Genomic DNA, 21888 nt, shown 5'->3' with positions numbered 1-21888 from the left:
AATCTGGTAAACAAGGAAACCAATGTAAGAGCATATAACTGTTCTGGTATAATTGCTCAGAATATGTTCAAACAATAAAAAAACTTGATTCATGGAGTTCATTCACTCTTTATTTGAATAAAGACACTTTTGAAAGTGTGTAAAATAAGTTATTACAATTGTGAACTTCTTTCGCTGTTAGAATCTAACAAAAGAAATATGTATCACTTTTTGTGTGCATGCATTCTTGCAGGCGATTATGACAATCATAATAAAATCTTTTAACCGTGTCATATCATGTTTTTTTTTCTTAGTGCAATTATTTCTCCAATTTTTTTTGGCTGTTATTTCTTTATTCTATTTATTTACATTTTCAGAAGAGATGGTAAGGGTCAGAAACATATTAAATAAGTTCTTAATTTATAATTTCAATATATTTTTTAATGGATATATGAAATAGGAGTTTATAAGTGGAATTTTAACTAAAAGCTATGTATTAGTATATAAAAATAATAAAATAAGATAAATATGTTTGTTTTCATTATTTTTAACTTTTATTTTTGAGTATTTGAATCTGGACACATTTCTGAAATCCATGTTTACAAGAGCTAAATACCTCTCAAAATACATGTTTCCGATAATAGACGTACCTCGAAATGCATGCTTATGAAAATAGACACAGCTCGAAATGCATGTTTACGAAAGTAGACAGAGTTCCAAATGCATGGTTATGAAAGTAGATACAGCTCGAAATGCATGTTTGCGAAAATAGACAACGCTCCAAATGCATGTTTACGAAAACAGACAGAGCTCGAAATTCATGTTTACGAAAATAGACAGAGCTCGAAATGCATGTATACGAAAATGAACACACCTCGAAATTCGTTTTAAACTATTGAATTCAAATAATTCTGTAATGTGATATAGTTCATTTGCATAAATAACTCGGTAAATTTATTAAATTAACTTGGTAAATTTATTAATTTTTTTATGCGACTTCAAAGTGAGCGGTAGTTTTAAAATTTGTCATAATTGCTATAAATTTATGATAGAGGTAGTAAATTTTCGTGGCAGGTATTATAGTTTTTAAATTTACTTGATCGCTTAGAGTTCTGAATACGAAGACAACGCCTGAAAAGTTCTAAGTGTAATTTAACCTGCTCGATTCCCAAGTGCGGCACCTTTCTGACTTAATTTGCAAAAGACCAATGATATTCGAGCTTGGTTTGTATAAGTGCCAATAGAAACAATTATCTTTACTTGTATTTTTTATTCTCTACTTTTCAAAATTAGAACTATTTTACTTTTAACTCGTTACTTTTGCTTTAATTGCTTGAACTCTTATTTGTTCTCTTTAAATATCGTTCTATGGTGTATGTAAGGTATTAATAACAGCAGACAATTTTCTAGAAATAAAAAGCCGTGTGATATCAAAAACCCTCCTTAACGCTATATGTTATTTGGTATTCAAACTACGCCTAATAAAGAGAAGTAAAGACTTGAGAAAATAGTAATTTGTGCTGTTGATTCATGTTGCAGAAAATGTTATCAGTTATTCAAAGCGAAAGAATATTCAAGAGTATATTTTTAAACTTTTTGTGGTATAAACTATGACTAATGTAGAGGTGTATTGTGTTTGTCAATCATTTAAATTTTATCTATGCAGATAACACATTAGATAAGCAAAATGCGAATCCTTTTTTTTTTTACTTTCACTTTAGAGACTTCTTTTATTTATGTATGAATGTCATACTTTCCAATATTTATTTGACTATAAAAAAACTTCTTTACTTTAAAAAAAATTAAACTTAAAATTTATTTTTAAAAATGTTTTAGTTATAATTACGAATACATACTTTATTAAAGAATACTATTCATAGAATTAAAGCTCAAATTATTATTTAGCAAAATTTCTATTTCTTAGAAAATAAATTTCATAGAGCTCACTAAATTGAGATTATTTTTGTTATGGACACTCCCAAGGAAACTCGGGCCAACTGTGGCACTTCCAGGGAATAGTCAAAAAGTGGTGTCAAATATTTCGAGAGTATGTTAGAAATTCTAAAGTATTTTCCCTTTAAGAAACATGAGAGAACATCCTTAGTTGTAGACGGATCATGGGTTAGAATCCCGTTACCGTCAGTCTAACCGTGGGATATTTTCGTGGTTTTTCTTTCCATAGGGGTTAGTTCCAACAAAAAGGTCTCCAAGAAGGGAAATTTCTCACAATACTTGTTCCAGAAGCTCCCCTGTTTTCTGGATTGGGTTCCAAAATTACAAGGCTACGGAGTTGAGCATTGGTAGTCATAAAATCAATATTAGGTTTGCTGTTCAACGTCGGCTATAAAGTACATCTAGCATCCTGTTCTCCTATTTACTAAAAAGAAGATCTCTTGGAATATCACCTATTTACTAAAAAGAGGAAAGTAGTCTTTTAAGTGTTAGGCTTAATTTTGTAGAAAAAGTAGAGTGTTGTTTACCATAAGTTGTTAATAAAATACGCATTTATTTTTTTTGATTTAAAGACAAATCACGGTACTTATTTAAACAAAGAAGGTACTAAGGATCTTGAAAAACTTAAAAAGTGGTATTAGCAGTGTTAAAAGGGAATTGAAACATTCTTCTTACCAGCTTTCACTTCAAAATTAAAAATGAGAATTCTCTGATTTTATCACTAAATATATTCATTTGGAAACATTAAACGTTGCGGTTAAACAAAATTTATGAAATTTCTTCTTTGCAGCCATTTTTTTTTACATTTCTTTAAGAAAGTGTATGAATGAATCCTGTTGAAAGCTAAAATGGTAACTGGAGATGCAATCGCTCTGCAGGTCGAAGTTAATCATCACACTATATTAAATTATTTGTGCTGCAGTTGTACTAGATGGTGCTGCAATCGCATTACGTTAACCAATTCTGTTCAAGAATCTATTTTACGATTTCACAAGTCAATTTTTTCCTCCAATATACATTTAATAATATACATTTTATCTTTTATATACTATTTATACTTTTTTTAAAAAATTTCCTATTAATAAGCTCTCACTAAAAAGAAAAAAAAAATCGGTGACAACAACTAGGATTTATTGGTAAGCACTCAAAAACAATTTGAAAAACTGCTTCAGTGCTACTGACCCCCAGCATTCTAACTATTAAAGTTTATAAGGGTAAAGCTTATCTCAGTAACTTTCAAAAATTTACCAGAAACTCTCAAGAATATTCTGATCTCTCAACAATTCACAATATTTCTTTACAGTCATCAAGTGTATTATGTAATTTTAGCATAATATTTAGAAAAAAGAAAAATAATTATTTGGCCAAGTTGTCACATAAAAACAAAACTTTATTGAAAAATGCGAAAAACTTCTTTTTATTTTATTTTAACATTTAGCGAAACTCTTCAAAGATGCGCCCTCATACAAATCACTAGTTTCATTTACAATCTCTTTTTGCTTCGACTTGTTCCTTTTGCTGACAAAAGAAAGATACAAACAGATTACAGATTCGACAAATAGATAAAGACAAATACAACAGAAATATACCAACAGATACAGATTCGACATCTACAAAGTAAAGATACAAACAGTGCTTTATTTTTTTCGGTAATTAAAATGCATTAATTTGATAGTTTTTGCTACTAATTAACATTAATGATTTCTTCCAGGATGCATTTTCTGACTGTTTTGGTGCTACGCCAAAGATACACAACTAATTATCGCAGATACATTTAAAAACATATGATTTTGTTAAATTATCATTTAGTCAACATTCATTCAAGTTTCATTTCATTTAGTCTATAACATTAGTCATTGTAATTCAAGAAAGAAATCTCAGTTAAGCATTTATCCTCAAAAATGCTCATAAAAAATATTAAAATTAATAAAAAAATTAATGTTTGTAAGAAAAAAGTTTTTATTTTCCATTTTCATACCCTAACAAAACCATAAGTTACACTAGGGAAAAATTTTTTTTGTATCTAATTGCATGAGATTTTTTTTTGCTGACAGATACTGGATATTTTCACGTCGCTGATGATTTTAAATCTGTAATCAGTTTCTGTCTGCAAGGTATTTTAAATGGCGCTTTCAGTGCTTGTTTTTTTCGAAATGAACAAGTTTAAAATTGATATTTATAGAAGGGGATCTCATAAGCGCTGCGACGAACTTTTAGGGCAATTAGGTCACATCATCAGGATTAAAATTGCATAAGAACTCATACACGAAATGTCATCATGCGGCTGGGTGGCGCAGTTTGTTTGTCGTTGGCCTACTGAGCCCAAGTCTGCGGGTTCGATCCCCGGCCCAGACACCGGATTTTCGGGATGCAGAAAATCCTCATCGGCCATGTCGTATGATTATTCGGCATGTAAAAGATCCCTGGAGTGCCTCATTGGCTCTCGGCATTTCCGGCAAAATTAAATTCTTAGTGCAGTTTAGCATCCAAATAGAGTCTCGGTGCTGCCATCTAGTGTGGCAGAAACTAGACGTCCAAATTAACATGACCAACGGTATCTCACCCATTGTGGTGGTCCTGAAAGAGTGGATACCACCTCTGGAGAACGCACTAGGCCTGCTCATCGACAAGACCGATTGGGCAGCTCATTAGAAATAAAAAAAATTTAAAAAAATGTCATCATACGCATCTATGTGAGCTTTACCTATTATGAAATGTTTCATAGTGTGCTTCCGAACAGGTCATGATATAAGTAAGCGTTCCTAACCTTGTACGATGACGGGCATTACTTCCTATGCAATTTTAATCCTTCTGATGTGCTTTTACACTTCTAGAGGTTTATAGCAACATCTACACGATAACCTGCTACATATAACGTTTTTATACTTGGACATTTTGGCAAAAAGTAAACTAAAATTGATATTAAAAAAAATTGTAGCTTTAAGAGAAAAGATAATTTCAGATTTGAAATCCACGCACAAGAATTAGACAAGAACAAGTATCCATATATGTATATATATACACTCTATAAAAAAAATCGTCGCACCAAGAAGGAGTTCTCCGATTGAAACGAAAATTGCTGGTTAGGAAGACAATGCACAGAATAGTAAATGATTAAAATTTCAAAACAATTGAATAATTTATGACAGAGTTACAGTAACAAGTTCAATAAGGTGTTGACCCTCCTCTAGCCTGGATACAAGCTGCCACACGGCGTGGCATAGACCGAAAAAGCTCCCGGATGGTCTCTTGCGGTATTTCCTGCCAAATTCGATCCAATTGTCGAACGAGGTCATCAACATTCCGTGCCAGATGCAATCGCCTTCCCATCATATCCCAGCAATGCTCGATGGGAGTGAGATCTGGTGATCTGGCAGGCCAAGGAAGAGTTTGACCAGCTTGCAGACAGTTCATAGCAACACGTGCCGTATGTGGTCTGGCAATGTCCTGCTGAAAAAGCAGCCCAGGGCGCTGCAAAAGGAACGGTAGCAAAGCAGGTCTTAGGATGTTGTCGACGTACCGCTGTGCAGTAAGTGTACCTCTAATGACGACCAAAGGGGTCCGGCTGTCAAAGGAAAAGGCACCCCAGACCATAATCCCTAGGTGAGGGTCGGTGTGGCGTGCAATAGTAAAGGCAGGATCCCCCCTCTGCCATGTGCTTCTCCAAACACGTCTTCGATGATCGTCAGGACACAGTTGGAAGCGGGATTCCTCGCTAAACACTATACCCCCAATCGGCATCATTCCAGCCATATCTGTTCAAAACATTCGTGCATACGAAATTTCAAAGCAATCGAATGATTGCTTCTTGGTGCGTCGATTTTTTTGTTATAGAGTGTATTTCTCTTACACGGCGACAAAAAAAGCCTCATTACAACTCACCGAATGGCAACGCTAGAAAATCGACCAATGATTGCCGCTAAAAATGTCACATGCCAAATCTAGTTGAGGTGGCTCAACATATAGCTCTTTTAAAAACGGAAACTGAAATAACCAGAGAGAGCATTCTCACCAAATGTCTATTCTCACCATTATACTATTAAGCTAGGTAGAAGTGAGTAGTCTTTGTCGATAGATCTCTATTTTAGTATTTTGTCGAAAGCGCTTTTTTTTACGAATTTATATATTACGAATTTATTTGACAATTTTTGATTTATATCACGAATTTATTTGTTTTATTATCGCTATTAGTTATTCATTGAAAAATTAGTCTCAGTCGTGCTGTTACGCTTTAAGATTTTATACTACAGCACATTTCTAATAGGTTTAACGAATTACATGTCATTTATTTGAGTTCAAATTTATTTTACTGACTTAGTATTTACTAAAAAGATAGATTTAAAAGATTTAAAAGAAAAAGAAAAGATTTAAAAGAAAAATTGTTATATGGATTTGAATGATTGCTTTGAATTCTTAGAATTTTGCGCATTTGCAATGTACCTAAGTTATTAAGGAGCAAATCGAGCTTGGTTTGCGAAGCAAACCATATAAGATTGCGTAGCAATTTCCGAAGGTTGGCAAGCGTTAGTGATCAGGAGGCGCAGCCCACTATTTTCTATAATGCTACAAAAAACTTGTTCCCCTGTGTTATAATCATACCATGCATTTACAATTTTGTGCTTATATAATTTTAACAAAATTTACAGTAAAAATAAAAATAAACAGTATTTTATTCAAGTATTTTTCTCCACATAGTTGTCTCGACTGATGTTTTAACTTCCCACAAAACATACATGTTTGTAGCAGCAGGGGAATAACAATTGAAGTTTCTATATCAATCTGACTTAATTGAAAAAAGATACAATGCTTAAAACGTGTTTTTGAGTCAAAATACTCAATTTCGTGTAATACATAATTTAAGCCATGTCACTGAAAATCGTATCAATAGTTCAAAAATTGATTCATTTTTTCTCTCAATACATAGGGACTAAACCAAGAAAAACAACCAAGATTATTTTCGAAATTTTAAATTACTCAATTCTCTTAGTGATTTAGAAAATAAATTCGTGTTTTCATTATCTCAGACTTTAAGATGAAGCAACAATATTTTTGTGTCCGTTATTCACAGCTACTTGGAATAATGTGTAGTTCTCTTCATTAATTGCACCTGAAACTGCTAATTTTTCTTCAGATTGAAAATTCTGTAATTTGGATATTAACTTGACGTCTCCAATCGAAGCACCAACAAAAAGATCCTCCATAAGTTGTAGAAAATCAGAAATTTCTTTTACTGTAGTGTAATCTTTCGGCGTTTTACCATCCTTATTTCGTATGTTATAGATGGCACCGTACTTTAGACAGATCTTGGCAATTTCAATGCTTGCAGCTACGTGCAATGCAGAATTACCACCATTCCTTGTTCTTGCATTAACAAATGCAGTCAATTCATCGGAGCTATTTTCTTTTGTATGCATTAGAAGTTTTTCGACAATTTCAGCATGACCTTTGGAGGAAGCAATGTGCAAAGCCGTATTTCCCTTTTGGGTTGGATGCATAACATTGCATCCATTCTGCAATGCATCGTTCACTAAAAATAAATGACCTTCACTAGCAGCAAAATGAAGAAAGGTCCTCCCTTCGGAATCAATAGTTGCCAAGTTCATCATTTCTTTAATAAGCGATTCGTTTGATGCTGGATTTTGTTTAGTTTTCTCCAAATCTTCTAAATCCGACAGACTTTGAATATTTAACATATCTATATGATTTTTCATTTTTTCTACTTGCTGTTCAAATTTTAAAACTGCTGAATGATTTTCTCCCAAAATAGCTTTTTGTTTCTCAACACTGTCTTTACAAATTTTGAAACCCTCTCTGCATTTACCGCTCTTGAATAAGAATCCTCCAATTGTCATTTCTGTGTGTAAAGTATCTATGCTTTCCGAACCCAAAACACTTTTCTGAATGTCTAAAACTTCTCTTAACTCTGTAAGAGATTTATCAGTTAAATTTTGATAGCATAATACACGCTTCACGTTAAAAAGTGCCAATAGTGTTTCCGAATGAGAAGAAGTTAATACTCTGTTACTGTACTCATAAACACATTTATAGCATGTCAGAGCTTCGTCGTATTTACCCAGGTGGGCTAAAGTATTGCCAAGACAATCTTGAGATACAACTGTCAGAGGATAGTTTGGCCCAAACATTTGAAGAAACTTTTTAAATACAGTTTTATTTTTCTCCAGAGCACTGTCAGGTCGCCCTAGGTCACACAATACTTTTGTCATAAAGCATAATGTAGTCAAAGTCTGAACGTGATCTAGCCCAAAAAGTTTACGTTGTTGCGAGTAAACATCTTCAAAAATCTTTAAAGATTCTGAAACTCTACCTAAGCTTCGGTAGATAGTTGCAATAAAAAATTGCGTTTCCAAAGTACGACCGTCACTGAGGCCAAAAAGCTCCTTCTTTTTTTGGAATATTTTCTCAAAAATATCAAGTGCTTGTTTATATTTTTGTTGCTTATACATTATAAATGCTGACATTTCGTCTGATTCCCATGAAATTGGATTATCTAAACCAATATTTTGAGCTGTTTTCTTCTGAAAATCGCTTAAATTGCTTAAAGCGTCATCGAATTGTTCTTTACTTGTTAACTTAATGCATTCATCTCTTGATGTTGGACAGTTTCTGAAGAATATATTGTTTAGATGGCTTAATTTGGGAAAATCATTGAGAATAGCACAAGTTATTAGAGTTTTCCCTTCCTTGTTTTTTGCACACGCTACGGATTTTAATGAGTAAGAGTTTTCCAAATTTTCTAAAATACTTAAAATCTGAACATTGCAATTCAGCACACATGTGAAAGCTTGATCTATTAACTGTAATAGATCAATAACGTCATTGCTTGAAGCTAGATCAAGAGGAGTTTTCCTGGCTGCTGTCATTGCATTATATATAGCACCGTTTTCTAGTAGGGTTTTAGCTGCTCCAAACTTGCAATACTTTGATGCATAATGAAGAGGTGTGGCCTCCTTTTTTCCTCCAGCATTTGGTTTTCCACCATTTTCTAATAAAATTTGAATAATGTTAGCATACCCTTTCCAGGCCGCGTAGTGTAAAAGTGTCGCATCTTTTAAATCCTTTGCATTGATGCAAGCTCCCTTTTCAATAAGTGATTTTAAATTTGAAATATTGTTGCATTTTACGGTGAGAAAGAGCTCCTTAATCATTTGTAACATTTTCTTAATACCTTCATTAACAGTTAGAAGCAATGGTGTATTATGAAAAATGTCATCAACGCAGTCGTATTGCGCACCGTTGTCAAGAAGTACTTTGATTACTTCATCAAAACCAAATTTTGCGGCTAAATGAATTGGTCTTATTCCATTATCTCTAGATTCATTCACATTTATTCCGTTTTCTATTAAATATTTAACAATTTCAGTTTGGCCTGTTTCAGCTGCATAGTGAAGTGGCGTCCTATTTTGATAGCCACGTTCTGTTAACAATTTTTCACTTATTTGAATAAAGTATTTAACAATATTCAAATTGCCGCTTTGAACTGCGAAGTGTATGGGTTTCGAGCCTTCACAATCGGCTATATTCATATTGGCATTTTTGCTTATAAGAAATTTTATGATGTCTAGGTGACCACATTTAGCAGCTATATGTAAAAAAGTGTATTTGTTGTCTAATTTTTTATTTACGTTTACATTTGTATTCTCGAAAAATATTTTTACTGAGTCCAAATGACCTTGACATACAGCCAGCTCAATTGGTCTTGGATATTTTGTAGTCACTTTATTAAAATCTGCTCCCCTATCTAACAATATTTTTATGATATTAGAATGACCTCGCGCAGTTGCTATGTGCAAAGGTGTAATATTATCTTCAAAGACTATGTTCACATCAGCTCCATGCTTTAATAAGAGAGATACGATATCATCAAAACCCCTCTGAATTGCCAAAGGTAAAGAATTGTTAATGTCAGCTAATTTAGAAAATTTCTTTTTGTTTAAGAAGCAAGACACCAATCGTTCCATGCCATTGAGGGTAGCGAGATGAAGTAAAGTTTCACTTTTACCTTGAAACTGTTTTTCAATATTAATTGACTTTTTTTGGAGAAGAATTATGCATATTTCCTGGTTACATCGCACCAGAGCTTTATAAAGTGGGTCACCATCATTTACGTCTGCTCCTTTACTAATTAAAAATCGCGTTAATTCAGCGTAATTGTTTTTTGAAGACAAGCATAACACAGTGTCGTTTTTTAATGTTTTAGATTTTAAGGAACATCTCCCACTCGCTATCAGTATATTTACAATTTCAAGATGATTATAATTAACAGCGTAATGTAAAGGAGTAAATCCTCTTTGGTCCTGGATATCAATGCAGGTCATTAAATCGATTAAATGCAGCACGATTTCAATAAAACCGAAGCTGCAAGCTAAGTGCAACGGTGTTCTGCCAAAAATATCTCTAACTTCAAAATCAGATCCTTTTTCTAAAAGTTTTTTAAAAACGCTAAACCTGCATGATTTAAATAAATTATAATTGCATTTTACAGTATTTAATTCGCAATCATCGTTCAGTAAGTCCAGATATGCAGAATTTAAAGCACAGATATGCAGTAAAGTTTGCCCTTCATTATTAACGGAATGAATATCAGCCGATGCCGATAATAGTTTATCAGCTATTTCAAAATAACCTAGTTCTATGGCAAGACTCAAAGGTGTTAAACCTTTTTCGTTTGAAGTATTAATTTCAGCTCCACATTCGACTAGCCGGCATACGATATCTGTAGAACCATTTCGTACGCTTAGATGAAGGGAAGTGTTACCATTATCATTCTTTGCATTAATGGGCGCTTTGTTATCAATTAAAATATTAATCAGTTCTAAATTCCTATGTGGTATGGCAAAATCAAATAAAGAAGCGTCATTCTTTCCAACATCTTTAATGCTTAAACCATATTTTAGTAGCGTTTTCAAAACATTGATATGCCCTTCCTTAATGGCTATATGCAAAGGTAAATGTTGTTGACCTCCTAAAGCGTTTATATCGGCGCCATGTATCAATAAAACTTCGACAGTACATGAGTGTCCATTGCAAGCAGCGTAATGAAGTGGGCGGTAATCAAAGAAATCTTTAGCATCTCTGTTTGCTCCTTTTAAAATCAATGTTTCAACAATTTCCGTATGACCAGCATAAGAAGCTAGATGCAAAGGCGTGACCAATTTGTTTGCTGTAGAGTTAACATCTGCTCCTATATTTAGAAAATAAATTACCATGTTTGGAAGACCCATATCTGCTGCAACATGTAAGAAAGTTAAATTGTCTGCATTTCGGATCGAATTTATATCTTCTATATGAGGAAGAAATAAATCAACAATTTCCACATGATCATTAATCACAGCTCTAAATACTGGCGTTTGAAATAGTGGCTCCACATCAATTGTACCCATGTGTTGAAGTAAAGTTTTCACAACGTCAAAACAACCATTTTCTGTCGCAATATGGAGGGCTGTTTGATTTCGTTTGCACTTTTCATGAACTGATATTTTTAGCTCCTTAATTATATAATTTACTATGTCTACACGATCCAAAGCTGCAGCGACGTGGAGAATATTTCTATCACAGAAATCTTTAACATTTGGATTTAATCCACGGTTAATTAAGAATTTTATATTATCAATGTTGGACGATTTTGAAGCAAAATGTAAAGCTGTCATCAAGTCGCTGTCTCTTCCTAAGATATCAGCTCCTTTTTTTATCCAGTGTATCACATCATTGAAGGAGCCCTTAGAAAAAGCACTAAATAGCCTTTTTTGATTTTCAACAATAGATTTTGCATTCAATCGATTCGTTTTGTGTTTGATGGTAAAATTTGCTTTTCGATAGATATCATGCTTGATAATATTCACTGCAAATAAAAATATTGACTGAGTTGAATCCATTAAAATATCCACAACAGGATTTCCATGTGCTAAGTAATTCCTTAGATATCTGCCTACTAGTAGAGAGTCATCTTCGTTAGATAGCTGACTAGTTATTAAATAATGCTCAGAACGCTCTAAGCTAGACAAAAGTGATAATATAAGCATTTCGATTTCTACTTGCAATTTAAAATTATATTTATACCTAAAAAATGATTCCATGTCATTTTCAGATAGATTATGCTCGTGTATAATTTTCTTTAAAGCTGCTATATCGTTTGACAGGATATCCTGATAACAAGTGGTTGATGACTTTTTTATTTTTCTAATATTATCAGCAGTTATTTTTTTAGTTTTGGTAAAGTTCTTTTTAAGTTCCTGCAGGTTTTTAATTTCTTGTCCTTCACTATTAAATATGTTACAAATTTCGAAAATTATAGAATAGAATTTTAATAAATCCTGTTCATCTACTTGATCTTTTACGTACTTAGTTAACTTATTAAGTAATAATCCCAATCTAGTCATACCTTGCTGCATGATTTGAGGTTTGACATATTTTATTTGTTGTTTGATAAATTTCTTTACTCCAGAAATAAAACAGTTTCCCATTTGACTTTCAACAATGTGTGCACTCTTTAACAATGCCATGGTTAATTCACATTCATTCCTAGAATTTTTCAAATGACTCTTTTCAAATTTAATGATATCTTCTATTCTTGAGAAGATACTTTCTTCAAAATGTGATTTTTCCTTTATAATTTCGCTTAAATCAGATATAAGCTTTTCCAATGTATTCATAATAGCGTTACTTGGTAAAATGTTTGTTAAATCAGGCTTAATAGTTAACAGTCGAATCATACGAAACATCTCATTGAATTCATTCATGTCTTCACATTCACAAACTCTCTCCAACAAAGTTCTGACAGTTATAATATTTATTTTCTGAAGTGCCAATGTGATTCCGTGTTCTAATTTTTTCACGTCATTCTGAACAAATGAGTAAAATTCAGAGCCATACATTTCTTCAACGTCTTTACAGGTTCTTAAAGGAAAACCATGCGAAAAGGAATCTCGTAAGAATTTTAAAATAGCATTAGTTTTGTCAGGTATAAACAGCATCACTTTCTCATTTGTTGCAGAAGACAATTTGGGCGATTCTAGTGTATTTTTTAAATTCTCTCCCAAAACTTGCAGAGCTCTAACAATAACAGTTTTCCCGCTGTTTTCAAGACTGTCTACTTCTATCACTATGTCGACATATTTCTTAATAATATTGAGAGATTCATGATCACGAATTGTCTGATAATTTTGGTAAAATTCTTCAAAATGTGGATATTTGGAAATTATGCAGCTTACCACATCATCACGTTTTATTTTTTCAGGAAGCTCTCTCAACACTTCTTTGTTTATAAGATTAATTTCTTTTGTTTCATTGGCCAGGCACTCACAGAAATTTTTAAGGTATTTTACAAAGTCTTTTTCTGTTACAAAGCAGTTGATGTAACTTCCTTGATTACTCAGATAACGGATGAAGGAGATTAAGTGAAATTCCATCTCTTCCCAAGGAATTCTATCATATGTAGATTTCAGTCTTCTTTTGGATAACATTATATTCTGTGCTATTTGTTTCGCTAAGAAAACCATTTGATACTTCGATTCGCTGTTTCTGTACATCGCTTGAACTAAACCACTATACTCCAAAATAAGTGACAAACTTTCTTGGATATCATCGTGAGAATAATCAGTTGAGTCTGATGGAATGACTTGCTCAAAGTAACTGTCTAGCAAAAAGCTGTGTATATACATTTTCATTTTGGTTGATACATCAACATTTTTTAGCATTAACTCATTCAAGCTTTTTGACAGGTGAAAACACAGCTCCTGGATGTGTGTCGAAAAATAATCCAATGACCACTTCTTCATCAAAACCTCTAAAAGCTGCGTATTTCCTGTTCGTACTGCGTAATAAAAGGCATTGTGACCTTCATCATCATTATCGGCAGGCGAAGGAAAAGTTCTACCGTCTTTACTGGAGAGACCTATCAGAATAGAAGGATTTTCACTCAGCACGTGATTCAGGATTTCCATTCGGTTGTATTTGCAAGCCATTATTATCACATTCGACTTTATAAAAGGATTGTCGTCGCTATCAAAGCGAGACATTAAGTCTGGAAAAATGTTCAAATCACTCAGCAATGCCAAGATTCGACATAATCCTCGAAATATTGCTTCATCATTGGTTTTAATAGAATTTTTTATCGCTAGTAAAGTAGTTATGCAAATACGACTCTGATTTCCATCATTGTATTGCTGAAGCTCTTCAATTGTTGTAATTTCTGTTTCCGTTAGCAACTTGAATAACTTCTGTATTTGACTATCGAATTTCATATTTGTTTTATTCATCATAGATGGTTAAACTGTTGGAAAAGAAAAGTATTTTAAAGACAAACCTGAAGTTTACATTATAAGTCATAACTGGAATGAAAGTTTAAATAAAAGGTAAGGTAACGTTTTTAAAAAATACGATAGTTGTAAAGAAATTTACCTCAGAAATTAGTAAGAACTTGGTCTGCCAGACAGGTGTGTTTTCTTGAAAGGGATTTGATGCATTTCTGAAAATATACTTATTTTAGTTTTAAAAATAAAATAAAATTGAGGATAAAATTAGTTTAGCGTAACTTGATCACTTAAATAAATATTAATAAATTATTTTATTCTAAAATTATTATGTTTATCCTAATTCTTATATTTACTGAAAAATGTTTAAATTGTAATACATATAAATTTTTACATTACTTTGAACTATTTTTAATCATAAAATACCACATTTAATCAAAATTCATGGAATAGTTTCAGAGTTAAAAATTTTCAACAACACTGTATTTTAAAGTTCATTTCTCATAAAGCTTTCGACCAATTTCGTTCAAATTTCGGATATTTTTATTTCAGAATTAAGATTCATGTAGTCAGAAAATAAAACTTTCTCTTCGAATTGAAAGCAAATTTTTATCAGATGAAAAGCTTAAACTCGGAGAAATCAGTGCACATTATCAAATATCCTTTTATTCTAAACCTTTTATTCTTTTATTCTATCCTTTATTCTATCACAATTTTCAGCCTCATTCATTCTCTTGTCATAGTTTTCTTTGTTTCTTATTCGACGTGCGATCATTTCACAGTCATAGCTCGAGTTTTCTTGACTTTCTTATCGGTATTCTCCTTGACTTCGATATTTCACAGATTCCTACTCAAGTACTAATTCTTTCACTCGTGATCGCTATTCTGTCTCATTCATTTTATGCAAAATATTTTGTGCTGCCATCTACTGGAGACAAATGTTAGAATTTTGCCAATTGGTGTCTATTTGCACAATCATTGAGAAATTTTCCTAGTGTTAGAATCATTTATATTTGAACATATGAATCTTAACTTTAATGCAATTCTTAAATCAGTTTACCTACAGTGAAAAATCAATAATTTGAACAAGTGTGTATAAGAGTCATTATTTTGGCAATTACGACTCTAAGTGTTGGCGATGTAACTTACTTTTACGAAAATTCTTAATATTTTAAGTTAAGCTGACCAGCGTCCTCTAGAAACCAAAAAACTGTCGGAAAAATCAAAATATTTTTTAAAGAAGTAATTCTGTTAGATAATCTTTCAAAGAGACTTCTAAACGCAGAAAATTAAATTGGAGAGATAAAGCAGTAAGTTTTCAAATGTGTGTTTTGAAATTTTGCTACCAGTTTTTCAATCTTCCGAGGACGCTGGTCAGCTTATCCTAGATATCATTTTAACGCCATATACTTTTTTATGTATTAAAATATACATAAAAGTAATTTTTAAAATATTTCTTCACGAATGCTAAAAGAAATGCCAACAAATGAAAAATGCCTTAATAGTTATATGCTTGAATGGGACTGTCATTTTCGATAAATTGCATGCATCAAAGAAAATTTTGAATTCCATCATATGTTTTAATAAACCACTCTAGCAGACAGGCATTTTACAAAAAGAATTCAATTTTCAAACTGGAAAAAATTCTAAAAGGCCATAAAGGACTTTGGTAGGTAGGTACTTTATTTACGTCGCACTAGAGTTGCAAAATGGGCTATTTGAGAGGGTCTGACATCCCTCAGAATGATCCGAAAACATGCCATCGCAAATTTGATCCTCCGTAGAGGGGATGGCATCCCTGCTTTGGTAGCCTGACAACCTGCGCGCGAAGTCGAGTACTTTACGGTAGAACAGTTTAACGAGGACTGATACCACGCTCCCTCGACCCCTACGAAGGCTGATCAAAATGATCACCTATCCGCTAACCACAATTAGTGATGCCTGTTTTCGGTGTTCTACTGGCAATCATGTCTTAACGATCAGTCCACTGCGGGACATAATGAACTTTGTATAAGAATGTCTGGGAGAAAAGCTTCATTTTATGAAAATGAAAAGCATTTGTAGTTTAATTTTTTATAATTTAAAAACTTGGTTTAATTTAAAAGCTTTAATGCTTCTATAAAAGTTTGCAAGAACTGAGAATAAGGCAGCAACTTTTATAATTTTCATCTAGGTGGAAAAATGTCGCCAAGTTGGCGATTTTAAAAAGGTTTAGTTACTTTTAAATAATTTAAGTTATTTGTCTGTTATAAAGCTCAGATAATTCTTTACTGCAAGACATTAATAGTTTAAAATGATTGTTTTCTTTCAAGTGTCAGCCACTTAAATTCTAGCTTTTTTATTGTTCTTGGTGAGGTAGCTACGAAAAACCATGTTTTAAAGAAACTGTTTTTAATAACAGTCAATTTTTATGCATCCGAAAATATTAATAACAAAAATTATTTTCAAAATAATGACATTAACGAAAGAATAACGTATTTAAAATCTTAGCTGATTTTCTCATTGCTCTCTTTTACTCTGTATTTATTCGAATTTTAAGATATCATGGCTAGGGGTATGGTTAGTAACTTGCATAAAAACTGTAGCTTGTTAAAGGAAAACGATTGCAGGTTTGAAATTAGCAATGTTTAAGCATTTAAGCATTTCCGAAAGTATTTAAAAATATATCTAAATATCTTTCCTGATATCTATCCTGCCTAAATATCTGAAATATCAGCGAAAATGTCTTAATATATTCCGTTAAAAAATCCAATGTAATAAAAACTAACCAGTGTTATTATTATGTAACTATTGCACGGATACAACTTAAGCTAAAAAATATAAAGTGATATGAATATTTTATGAACAAAAAACAATTATTTAATTTAACAGTTTATTTTCATAAATCACACATAGGTAGGACTTCCAGCTAGATAAATATGATGAATCATTTTATGCACTGACAGAAATTTCTCGGAAAAAATGGTTGGTTAGAAAACAATTATTTAATTAAGCAGATTATTTTTATAAATCACTCTTAGGCAGGACTCACAGCTGGATATATATATGCTGAATCATTTTATACACTGACAGAAATTTCTCGGAAAAAATGGTTGGTTAGAAAACAATTATTTAATTAAACAGTTTATTTTTATAAATCACTCTTAGGTAGGACTCACAGCTGGATATATATGTGCTGAATCATTTTATACACTGATAGAAATTTCTCGGAAAAAATGGTTGGTTAGAAAACAATTATTTAATTAAACAGTTTATTTTTATAAATCACTCTTAGGTAGGACTCACAGCTGAATATATATATGCTGAATCATTTTATACGCTGATAGAAATTTCTCGGAAAAAATGGTTGGTTAGAAAACAATTATTTAATTAAACAGTTTATTTTTATAAATCACTCTTAGGTAGGACTCACAGCTGGATATATATATGCTGAATCATTTTATACACTGATAGAAATTTCTCGGAAAAAATGGTTGGTTAGAAAACAATTATTTAATTAAACAGATTATTTTTATAAATCACACATAGGTAGGATTTCCAGCTAGATAAATATGCTGAATCATTTTATACACTGTTAAAAATTTCTCGGAAAAAATGTTTGGATCAATAACATTTAATTTCATTGTCATTTTACCATATTTAGACAAAAACAGTTGAATAAGCATAAATAAGATGGTAATCAAATTGTTAACCGTGAGAAAAACCGTTTATTATATGATTTCACCCAATAATGTAAATAACCAGAAACTTATAGCTCCAACTAAGCCCATTAAAAGAAGCCACTGTCTTGCAACCATACATGGCAGTACTTTTACTTTCGTTACTTGTACCGCCGGTACAAGTAAAAAGTACGTACTTTTACTTGGACTTCGTTACTTTTTAAATTTAGTACTTCTACTTGTACTTTCGTTACTTTTTTAGAGAAAAAGTAAAAGTATTTGTAACGGAAATATCGAATGAAATCGTTACTTTTTTCTAAAACTCGGTAAGCTTTCTTAAAAAAAAAAAAAAAAAAAAAAAAAAAAAAAAAAAAAAAAAAGCTGTGAATGCAATATATATGCATTCACAGCTAACTTCGTGTTTAAATACCTTCTGTTTCAACTTATACTACACATTCAATTATTTTTTACTAGCTCAAAGATCACAAAGCTATCTGTTTGCTTTGTTTATGTTTGTGTTTTTAAAACGCGTTTCGAAAGAGTAAAACAATTTTAAATCAATGGTAATTTAATTAAATAAAAATAATAAACTAAAAATTAAAGTCAATAGATAAAATTTCTTTTTCGTGCAAATCCATAAAAAGTTTGATATTAAAATTATATTTGATTTTAAAATTATATTATACGATTACATTATAAAATTATATTATAATATTCTAGCGACTTTTAAAATAAATTAATATCCATAACTTTCAAAATTAAAAATAATTAAATAAATAGCAACAATTTTGCAAAAACATTAAAGAACATAAGAATATTATTCAATAAAATTTTAGGTTACTTTGAATTTTCGATTTCCTAGAAATGTACTTTTAAATCGTTACTTTTTTTGTTTAGTACTTGTACTTTTACTTGTACTTTTTACTCGTTACTTTTTAAAATAAGAACTTTTTACTTTTTACTCGTTATTTTTTTAAAAAATACTTGTACTTTTACTCGTTACTTTTTAAAAGTAACGTTGCCATATATGCTTGCAACTGGGTACATATTATAGCCGAGAGAACTAATCTGGAAGAACTTGGGTTGGAGTCCCAGGGTTAACACCACAGCATTTCCACCATTCGCTTCTACTAATTAAGAGTTTCAAGTTTCCTGCACTCTCCAATGCCTATTAACTAACGAAAACCCTGACTCCTACATCCAGTTAAATTTCTTCGTTACGGTTTTGAAACCATCATAGTTGTAAATGGTTCGAAAACTGAATAGTTTTGTATTTATGGTTTCATAAGCATTTTAGGAGTAAACGGTTTCTTAACAATAAAAGTAAAATATGTTCTTTATCGCACACTTTCCGGTTAATTGGATGGACAGACTATCGTCGTTTATTTTACCATAATTTTAGAATGAAAATTCTAACAGTGCATTCTGTTAGTCAAGAATATGTTAAACTCGAAAAAAAATATGATTAAGTTGTCTTTTACCACTATTTAATTTTTTTGGACTTGAAGCACTGCTGTTATGTCGATCCCTTTTAGGTTCATTTAATTCTGTGCTTATTCCTATTAATTGGAATTCTACGAAATAAATTGTTTTACTGTCTAGTTCTAGTTAACTAGAATTGTTTTATTTAGAGTCGCAGTATTTGCTTAATTTTGTAGTATTAATAATTTCTATATCTGCGAAATATTTATTTGAGTGGTTATGAAGTTCAGAAATATTAAAAACAAAGGTTATTTAAGAAACTTCAGAAATTAATTATCAGTATTGTTTTAATACTAATTTAACAACACGATTATTTATCTATCTGAAATATTATCGGAAAAATTCTTCTATACCAAATTTTTTTTGTAGACAAAATTATTTTAATCTTAATTTCTTAATTTATCTATTGTCATTGTTCCGAGAAAGAAAAACATTTTCTGAAACAACTAAAGTATTAATTCAGTTGAAGGGAAGGCAATTAGCATATATTGGGAAGACAAAAATTAGTTAAAATATATATTTTAAAGTAATAACATTTATGAGATTTCCCTTTGGTGAATTATCACTAAATGAGGGTAAAAAGCACTGTCCACCATTACAATAGTATGTACTTTTTACCGACCACTCAAATGCTGTTTGAAAAAGTCCTTCAGGTGCTATAGAGCTTCACCCTCAATTTTAAAAGGTTTCTCACGAGATTTTTAAAATTTAGGAGAATAAAATTTATCGTAATAAACTTCTAAAATTTAGTAGGAAATCTCAAGCATTATGTTTTACAATACTTTAGAATGATTACAAATTTATTATGAATTGTTGAGCCTAAAATTAAAAAAAAGAAAGGAAATATTTGGTTACGTTTTATCATCATCAATGGCTTGACAGACCCAGCAATTAGTAATTTTTAGGAAGAAAAAAATTAGTTAAAAGATATAATTTAAAATAATACATCTATGAAATTTCCCTTTGGCAAGTTATCACTAAGTGATGGTAAAAACTATCTCCATCATTATAACAGTATGCACTTTTTGCCGACCCCTCAAATGTAATTTGAAAAATTCCTTCAGTGCTATAGAGCTCCACTCTCAATTTTATAAGGACTCACAAAAGGTTTTTAAAATTTATGAGAATAAAATTTAACGTTAGAAACTTCTAAAATTTAGAAGGAAATCTCAAGCATTATGTTTTACAATACTTTAGAATGATTACAAATGCATTATGAATTGTTGAGCCTAAATTTATAAAACGGAAAGAAAATATTCGGTAACGATCATCAATGGCTTAACAGCCCCAGCGGGGTCCTTGACCTTCTCATAAAGTTTTTTTTCTGTCTAACATTTTTTCTTCTAGCGTTTTACACTTTTAAGTTTTTGAAACCAAGAGTTCTTTTTCTAGGCCATATATCAGTCTAAAATTCAGCCTGCCTCTTTTTCGTTTGCCAACTGGTCTGGCATTGAAAGCTCGTTTTATGGTACAGTCTGACTGAAAAATAAAGTCTGAAAAATAAAGACCAGTAGTAAAATACATTACGGATGCCCCATCACCTAAATTCTTAATTATATATAGTTTCCTTTTGATTCCAAACTAGTGCTATGGTTAAACTAATTTTCAGTTACCATAAACAAAATAAAGAAACAAACAATGTTCCTCTGTTATTTCTTCTCGTTTGAAAATCAAAATTTGGTTACTTAATAGTTACTACAAATTAACATTCATAATTTCACACAGTATGTTTTCGCTGACAGTTTTTAGTACTATACACACAGTTCATAATTAAAAAAATATATAAATTTCAAAAAATATATAAATTAAAATTATTCTGTATCATTTCATTTAGTCAACGTCCAAGCATTGTAATTCAAGAACGAATTATCAAATAAACATTTATTCTCAAAAACGTTCATAAAAACGTTAAACTTAATAAAAAACTGATTGTTCATGAAAAGATATTTTTTCATTTTTATATCTTAAAAGAATTATCTTGTCATAAATTTGACTGGGGAACAATTTTTTTTTCCTGTTGCATGATACCTTTTAACGAATTCAGGAGATATTTTCACTTCGCTAATTTTAGAACTGATGTCTGTTTTTCTATCCAAGCTATATTTTTTGAAATGACATTTTCATTCTAATTTTCGCCGAAATGTGGAACTTAAAAATGTTTTATGTAATTAGATGTTACGTAAATGTTAACTAACTTCTTGGTGAGTTAGGGCAGTGTTCCCCAACCACCGGTCCGCGAACCGGTACCGGTACGTGGATCAAATGGTACCAGGCCATCCATTTCTTTGAACCTGAATTTAAATTCCGCGGTTTATACCTCAAATTTAAAATATCTGTGTTCCATTAAAATTTTGTTTATTTATAAAAAAGGGAACCCCCAAAGGTAGTGACATAAATTTTTTAATGTTTGTAATGTATCATTGTCTCCGATTACCCCCAGATGGAACCGTCTCATTGCAAAGAAGCAAGCTCAGGATTCTCATTGATTTAACGTTCTAGTAATTTCAAATGTTAAATCACTTCATATTTATTTTTTGGTGTATAAC

At 31.4% G+C, this 21888-nt stretch overlaps 1 protein-coding gene across 1 annotated transcript in view; it reads right to left on the bottom strand.

Moving 5' to 3' along the window:
- Positions 1-6590: 6590 nt before the first annotated feature.
- The window catches only part of LOC107440006 (uncharacterized), a 41796-nt gene continuing 26498 nt past the window's right edge, over positions 6591-21888 (bottom strand). The window contains exon 4 of the mRNA XM_043052028.3: positions 6591-14215. Coding sequence (XP_042907962.3) covers positions 6960-14215 — 7256 coding nt within the window. The 3' untranslated portion in view covers positions 6591-6959. The remainder of the gene's footprint in view (positions 14216-21888) is intronic.

The sequence above is a fragment of the Parasteatoda tepidariorum genome, chromosome 5, assembly GCF_982258835.1.
Source record: "Parasteatoda tepidariorum strain Cologne lab strain chromosome 5, Ptep-v5.0, whole genome shotgun sequence".
NCBI classification, from domain to species: Eukaryota; Metazoa; Arthropoda; class Arachnida; order Araneae; family Theridiidae; genus Parasteatoda; species Parasteatoda tepidariorum.
The sequence above is the reverse complement of the archived record's forward strand: the minus strand, read 5'-3'. Positions and strand labels throughout refer to the sequence as shown.